Source organism: Mus pahari, chromosome 10, assembly GCF_900095145.1.
Source record: "Mus pahari chromosome 10, PAHARI_EIJ_v1.1, whole genome shotgun sequence".
Taxonomy (NCBI): Eukaryota; Metazoa; Chordata; class Mammalia; order Rodentia; family Muridae; genus Mus; species Mus pahari.
In genome coordinates, this window is record NC_034599.1 from 69,953,235 (window position 1) to 69,961,585 (window position 8,351).

Sequence of the window (8,351 nt, forward strand, 5' to 3'; positions counted from 1 at the left end):
CACACACACACACACACACACACACACAGTAGCCACTTACCTTACATAACCTTCCTGGTAACTCTAGAAGAGCACTGGTTCTCAGCCTGTGGGTTCTGACCCTGTGAGGGTTGCATATGTGTATATGTGAATATCCTGAATATCAGATATTGAATGATAATTCATAGTAGTAACAAAATTATAGTTATGAAGTAGCAACAAAAATAATGTTATGGTTGAGAGTCACCACACTTAGGAATTTTATTAAAGAGCTGCAGCATTAGGAAGTTTGAGAACCTAGAGAAACACATCTAACTTTTTTTTTAACTGTTTGTTTCTTTGTTTTATGTATATAAGTACACTGTTGCTGTCTTCAGACAACCAGAAGAGGGCATTAGATCCCATTACAGATGGTTGTGAGCCACCATGTGGTTGCTGGGAATTGAACTCAGGACCTCTGGAAGAGCAGCTAGAGCTCTTAACTGCTGAGCCAAATCTCCAGCTCCACATCTAACTTCTAGCTGAGTGTTTCTGTGAGAAATTAAGATGTGCTCCAGGCACCTTGTCTGATTAGTCAACAGAATAATGAGAGCATCTAGGATAAAGATGGAGTAACTCTCTTGCGTCTAAATGGGCATTTAATTTTTTGTTGTTGTTGTAAAATCCCCTCTGTCAGGGCTCAGGGAACCCTGAAGAAGAGAATTCAGAAAGAATATAACAGCAGTGGTATAGAGGAAACCAAGAAAGCAGGGCCCTCAAAGTCAACATGACCAAAACTCATATGAACTCACAGAGACTGAGGTAGCATATACATGGCCTGCACAGGTCTGCATCAAGTGCTGTGTGTGTGTGTGTGTGTGTGTGTGTGTGTGTGTGTTATGGCTTCTAGTTTAGTATTTTTATGGGATTCCTGAGTGTTTGACTGAATAAACCTTTGTTTCTTGTGTCTTCTCTTGGACTTCTTTTTTCTTCTGATAGTTTCTTTTGTCCAATTCCAATGTGTTAGCTTGTTAGTTTTTCTTTTTAATCTCATTGTATTTTATTATGATCTCTTAGAAGCCTTGTTTTCTAATGAGAGACAGAAAGGGTTGTGATCTAGATGAGAGTGGAGGTAGGGAGGAACTAGGAAGAGTACAGGGGGAAGAAACCATAATCAAGATATATTATGTGAGGAGAAAAAACTATTTTCAAAAGAGGAAGAGAAGAAAAAATGTATAAAATATGCAGAACATAAACTTTGACATCATTCTCCTTACACCTGTTGATCTATACTGACCCTGCTCTGCACCATCACCCCCATCTATGGGCTGTGTCACCCTCCCTCCTGACACTGTACCATTGCACACCAGCTCCCCTTCCTGCCCCAAGCCTCTGTGACCTCAAACAAGTGCTGGTCTCCATGTCTGTGGGAAAGTTGTTCTCTGTCATTCTGTTCCCCAATGATTACCAAAGGGTGGGGTTTCTGAAGACTCCTCTTTTAAAATCCACGAGTGTTTTCTAAGTATACATCTTAATTTTAGACATACTGATACTAGACATACTGTGTATTGACTATTTCTTAGTTAACTCTTACAGATTTTAAATGTTCCCCCTCTCAGCCTAATTGCAAGCTATATTTATCTATTTGACTAATCATCACAGCGTATTAGCTAATGATTTTAAAAGAATGTTTGCCACAATAAAATACCCTTTGCATTCCACTTTAAATTAAAGTGCATTGCCTTACATCCACATGTTGAGTTGAGGTGTTTGTCCTGCACCCCTAGTTTAATCCTAACAGTAGTGTAACTATTCTAAGGCATATTGGGAATCCATACAGTTTTTAGTTCAGATCCTTTTATCTAATAAATAGAAAACCGAAAGTAAATGAGCTTGTCTAATTTTCTCTGTGATTCAAATCTAATTTTGAACAAATACAGTTTATTCATTATAAAAAATATTACCTTGAGAAACTTGGATCTAGTTAACTGGTAGAGAGGTGCTATTTGGTTTTAAATACTTTGAAGTTTTCAGAAAGTGTATTTAGGAGTAACAAGAGTGTTTTCCTGTAATGGGCAGAGAGGCCCGTCCTGTTTGTATGAGAAGAAGCAGACGTAACACAGTTGTTGATGAAGTCCTCTCTGTAATCACCCGAATCTGCTTTGCCCAGTAGGGTTTTATATTTGCTTTTGTTTCTGGTGATGCTAAGGACGCTGGTACTGTGTAGGTATAATTATAAGCTTTCTGTTAGGCTCTTCTGAGGCTCTCTGCCACTGGACTTGTCTAGACATCACCAAAGATGATCAGTGACTCTGTCCTGTAGAAGGGTCTTTAATGAATGTTGCCCTCCAGTCTGTAAAGATGTTCTCTGCCAGCTCAGCAAGAGCCACCATTCAAAACATATTATCCACATCTATGGAAGAGTTCTTAGTCAAGCCTGTATGCAGGCCATAGAGTGATTGTCTATGTGTGGGAATATCATAAAGTTTTATTTAATTCTGGCAAACATCCCTAAAACTAGGTTTGTTTTTTTCCAAAGTAGAGACCTGAACTCACTTCTCTTATCTAGGCTAAAAAATTCTAAATTGAACTTAATATCTTCCAGGATTCCTTTCTTAATGCCATTTCAGAAAAATATTCTCCAAAATGTATGGGTTTTAATGTGTTTTATGTGTAAAGATGTAAATTTTATTGTAAAAAAAATCTATAAGAAATTAACCATTCCTCATAGCGTATAAAGTGATAACCAGGATTAAAGACAGATGTTCTATAAATGCAGTCTGTGTTCTGATGTACCAGTAAGAAATAATATTGTTTTAAACCAATAGAGGCACACTTGAGAGGTAGAGGGAAGAGGGTCAGGAATTGAATGTTACCATCAGCTATACAGTGAGTCCGAGGACATTCTAGGCTACATTAGACCAGAGATATAGATAGATAGGTACGTAGATAGATAAATATATGGACATTAGATGGATGGATGGATAGATAGATAGATAAAGATGGATAGCATGCATAGACACTAAATATATCTGTGTGTGTGTGTATATATATATATGTAGAGGATAGATATTAAATATATTTCTTTATGTGTATTATATATATACATGTATGTATAAAAGTATGTATGTGTGTACACGTATGTGTGTACACATATGTACATGCACTTGAGCGCGATTCTATATAGAGGCCAGAAAACAATCTCAACTGTTGTTCCCAGGATTACTACTTACCTTGATTTTTGAAACAGGCTTTCTCACTGGGACCTGGGACTCCCTGACCAGCTTAGGCTGGCTGGTCAGTAAGCCTCAGGAGTTCTCCCATCTCTGCCTCCCAGGTCCTGGGATATTATAAGCCACTGTGTTTACATGTATGCTGGGGACCAGTCTCAGATCCTGTGCTTATGCAGTAAACACTTAACCCATATATCATTTTTAAAGATGATAACCCCTCATATCATTTTTTAAAATAAACTCCTAAGATTAAAAAAAAAAAAACAACCCATGGTTATTTAATGCTAGGCACCTATCCCAGGTAACCCCTGTGCAAACTATAGACAAATGATGATTCCGTGACTTTCCATGTCTCAACTATTATCAAAGGTTCTTTCACAAACTCATAGCCATCTCCACCTTGTCTATATGTGACCTCTCAGGAACACTCAGCTCCAGCGTCTTTTGAGTCTGCACTCACCCCGTTGCGGTCAAGAGCCGACCAATTTTCCCTGTTTACTCACTTTGGGACTCTTCCATCTCTAGTTCACTGCTCAGAAATTTTGTTGTGATAGTTTTAATCCAAGCTGCATTTGAGGCTGTCAATCTCTTTTTCATGTTCTTTGATACAGAAGTTATTATATCCTTTGTGCCTTTAGCTCTTACTGATTCCCTTCATTAATCCCAAGCAAGTGAGTCTGTCTGGGTCAGCTGAGAAGTGAAGTTTTTCTGCACAAAAGACAGCTAAGTTAGCTGAGTGGTAATACTTTCCTGAAGACAAGAACAGTAGCAAATATCAGGAGACTAAGGTAAACTGACAATGGCATAAAACTAAAGTCTGGTTTATCTGTGTCATATGATGGTTTATGATGGTTTGTAAAAGAAGTGTGTCTTCTGTGTCTGCCTAGCTTTTATCCCTAAGAATAAGACAAATTTAGACTTCTCTTCTCTTTCAGAAAAGAGGTGACGATTTTGAAACCGTCTCCTTCTGGCTCTCTAACACGTGTCGGTTTCTTCACTGTTTGAAGCAATATAGTGGAGAGGAGGTGAGGAAACCTGTGCGGTAGAAACAGCATGTTTTACTTCCTTTGACCTTTCAAAGGAAAGTTTAAAAATGTTTGAATCATGTTAATTTCCAAACCCCCAAACAGGATGTGCACTGTTTCGATGGTGTTTGCTGTCTTCGGGTGAATGGGGCAGTGATGTGGCTTCTTCCTTCCTTGCATTTAAAGTCAGCATGTCAAAAACAAGCCAAGCCCCAGCCAGGGAGTAATTACCAGGAAACAAGTTTTCCTTTACATGTTGTGGTGGTGTGGGAGTTTAAGATTGGGATATAGAATTGCTTAAAGAAATGAATCTGTTTAGGCTAACTAAGTACCTTAAGGCAACCAACAGGAGGCTAGAGAGATGGCTCAGCGGTTAAGAGCACTGACTGCTATTCTGAAGGTCCTGAGTTCAAACCCCAGCAACCACATGGTGACTCACAACCATCTGTAATGAGATCTGACACCCTCTTCTGGTGTGTCTGAAGACAGCCACAGTGTACTCACATATAATAATAAATAAATAACTCTTTAAAAAAAAAAAAAAAGGCAACCAACAAAGATGTATATACGCCTGGGCATGGAGGTAGAGACAGTTGGGTCTCTGAGTTCAAGGACAGCCAGAGCTACCCAGAAAAATCCTGTTTTGAAAACAAAAATGATCACATATGTATCTGTTTGTAGTGAAGTGTTCATTTGTTGTTTGATAGAATTTAGCCAAGTGTAAATCTAAACTATTGATTAAACTAAAAGCTGCTTACTGTGTGTCTAACAGTACTCAGTATACTTTGACATGTAATTGATACAACCATTGGCAGTAAACCCATTTTACAGATGAGGCTCGGTGAGATTCGTCCATTAGTCCGTCACCTCTTGACACAAGGAGCACAGCTGTGACTCTGCATCTGCACAGCTCAGAGACCTGTGCCTGACCTCACCCCATCCCATCTCCCCATTCTCTGTCAGGAAGGCAGCAGAGAAACTGGTCAGTAGTAGTCCCTGGCAGGCAGAACAAAGGACTGTCCCAGCAGGATGGCAGGAGGTAGAGATGAGCAGGACATCTAGAACATGGGCCTGAGGGAGCAGAATCCTGAGAAAGGCCATGAAGGTGATCCTACTGGCCCCTCCTTTAGACTGCGTTATCCACTAAGCTACTCTGTCATTAGGTGGGACCAGTGAGCCATGTGCTTAGGGGAAAGTGACTGGAAGATGCGCTGCCTTTCTGGGGAGCTCTCCTTCTAAACCAATGCTATTGAAAGACTTTTCTAAGAGCTGACTGAAATCATCATGTAGATACCATGAGTTAGAATAAAATGATAAAGCTCATTTGTTTTCTAGTTCATAAAGAAACTATTCTAATCAAGAAGTTTATGCATGTTCCTCTGGGTGTAATGTCTATGCATAGGACTGTATTTAAAAAGCCAAGAGTTAAAGAGTGTTTTCAGTTATTTACTTAGTGTTTGGCAGTAGACCTGCTGCTTTATCAATCACATATGTTCTTTTTTTAAGTTAAATTTCCCCATCTTGCTACTAGAAAGCCTTAAGTATAGATTGTCAAGGTCCTCTGTTATTCAAAACTAAATAGAAGAGGGTGATGCAGGTGTGGAAACACAGGCAACAGCATTGAGAATGGTGACCCTGGTCGAAGGGCTGAGCAGGATGCAGAGTGAGGCAGGCAGAGGCATTGGCTTCCTGTGCACCACTAACACTGTGTTGATTCTAGGGTTTCATGAAGCACAACACGTCTCGCCAGAATGAACACTGCCTCACCAATTTTGACCTTGCTGAATATCGGCAAGTACTGAGTGACTTGGCCATTCAGATCTATCAGCAGCTTGTGAGGGTGTTAGAGAACATTCTTCAGCCAATGATAGGTAAGACCAGTGTCACTGAGCATCATGGGTGCTTGCTGACAAATGAGATCAGTGTAACATGTCATAGGCATGTGTTCATGTGGAGAACATAAAGCGGTAACTGTGACAGAAGTCAGTCTCCACGTTACTGAAACGCTGGGATCCGTGTTTGCATCCTCTCTCTGAAGACTAAGCTCTGCCTTCTCTCTAGCAATAGACTTTGCTCCTTCGTCTAATTGTAAAAAAGACTCCCAGCTACTGTGGCACTATTGCACAGGTCTCCTAGGAGACCACTGAAAACCAAGGAGGCTGGGATGGGTTTGTACTTTGCCTAATAGTCTACAGTAAAATGGCTGCGAAGGCACTGTAGCAACAAGAACTGCTCTCATGGGTGGGTACCGGACACTCCATGTTGCGTAGTGTAGCTCCTGGAAATGTCTAAGGCAGGTTGGTTTAAAGTAGTAGTTCCTGTTGGCTGAGTGGCCATGTGCTTCTGATTATATATGTAAATGGAGTGCGATTCCATGCACCTGACTTTATACTCATTCTGGATGGTCATTTATATGTTGTCCTATCTGATTCCCTTGGGATGCACGAATTTGCAGATTTTTAATGTAGCAAACTTGTGGGAGTTTTTTTTTTTTTTTCTTTTCCAAATTACTAAGCACTGCTATCTCCAGGCAAGTTAGAGGCTCTTCACTACTTCAGACTTTCATTATTTTCTTCCCTTGACCATGTGTTCTCCACGTTTCTATATTTTTAACTCCCTTAGTGAGCTCACACATTTAATTTTTTCAGAGACCCATAGTTAAAACATCTAGGGACATAAAAGTCTGAGGAGGTCATATGAGATGACAGTTACCTCTTCTCTTGTGCTTTAGAAGTTGTACATTTAAAACACTGTACATTGACCAAAATGCAGGAAGTAACACAGAGGTGGCAGCCAGCCTCCACCAGTCCTTCCTGCCTTTGCCTATGTGTACTGGCTAAGCAATAGCTTGCCTCTAAGCTGTTCCCCCACCCCCTTTCTGTCTCCATCTCCCAGGCATCTCATAGCAATAGCAAATGCTTTGAATTAGTATAGGGTTTGTGGGGAGCTGAGCTTAGGGTGTAGTCATTGAGTTCAGGGGCCTCCCAGTCAGGGGATGGGCATCTCTGAGTAGACATGTCAAAAGCTTTTTAAGGAGGCACTAGCCAGACACTGAGAGAGAGGTGAGAACAAGAACAAGACTAAGGCTGGAGAAACCAAGATTATCCCAAGGTCTCACTGCAATGTTGGGACCTCAGAACAGGGAGGAGCTCAGCTCTCCAGCCCCACGCCATCAGCTCTGACAGGCCTTCTCCAAGACTGCTTCCCACAGCCTTGCCTTTCTTACTGTCTTGTTATTGTTTTGTTGTTGTTGTTGTTGTTGTTGTTGTTTGAATTACTGGCTTTTTCTTTAATGACTGAGATCAAATACAAAGAACACTTATTTGACCACTCAAAACTCTCTCAGATACCACATGCAAGTGCAATCCCAAAGCTGCTGCTTATTTTAAAAAATGCAGCAGTAAGATTACTTAATACTGTGGGAGATTTCTGCATTTAAAAACTTAATAGTTCATTAAAGTTTAACAGCCAAAGGCTTATTCTTGGGACAGTTCCTTCTCCTACTATTTTTATCTTCCAATCATTTCCTAAAGTGTGTGTGTATTTGTGTGTGTGTGTGTATGTGTATGTGTGTGTATGCATATGTGTTAGAGAAAGAGAGAGAGAGAGTTCTTACATCTGAATCATTTTAACACTTAAAATATCTCTACAGTCTCAGGCATGCTAGAGCATGAAACAATTCAGGGTGTATCTGGGGTGAAGCCCACAGGGCTCAGAAAGCGAACCTCCAGTATCGCAGACGAGGGCACCTACACACTGGACTCCATCCTACGGCAGCTCAACTCCTTCCACTCAGTCATGTGTCAGCATGGCATGGACCCAGAGCTAATCAAGCAAGTGGTCAAGCAGATGTTCTACATTGTGGGCGCCATCACCCTAAACAACCTCCTCCTGCGCAAGGACATGTGCTCCTGGAGCAAGGGCATGCAGATCAGGTGAGCAGATATCAACATGGATGACAACCTCTTGTCACAGGCCTGCTTGTTGTGACAGCAGGATGGAGGATGGCTTGTTTCTAGCCAGTGCCACGTAGCCAACAACAAGGGAAGGCCTGGTATAGAGCCACTTTTTTTTTTTTTTTTTTTTTTTTTTTTCTGGGTGTGTTTCTATTTTTTTTTTTTTTTTTTTTTTTTTT

General features: G+C 40.7%; 1 protein-coding gene across 4 annotated transcripts in view; it reads left to right on the forward strand.

The window, feature by feature from the left end:
- Myo5a (myosin VA) overlaps positions 1-8,351 on the forward strand; it is a 162,228-nt gene that overhangs the window by 142,900 nt on the left and 10,977 nt on the right. For all 4 annotated transcript variants that reach the window (XM_021207370.2, XM_029543825.1, XM_029543824.1 and 1 more), the window contains 3 exons: positions 4,127-4,216; positions 5,937-6,087; positions 7,869-8,151. In XM_021207370.2, coding sequence (XP_021063029.1) covers positions 4,127-4,216; positions 5,937-6,087; positions 7,869-8,151 — 524 coding nt within the window. The remainder of the gene's footprint in view (positions 1-4,126; positions 4,217-5,936; positions 6,088-7,868; positions 8,152-8,351) is intronic.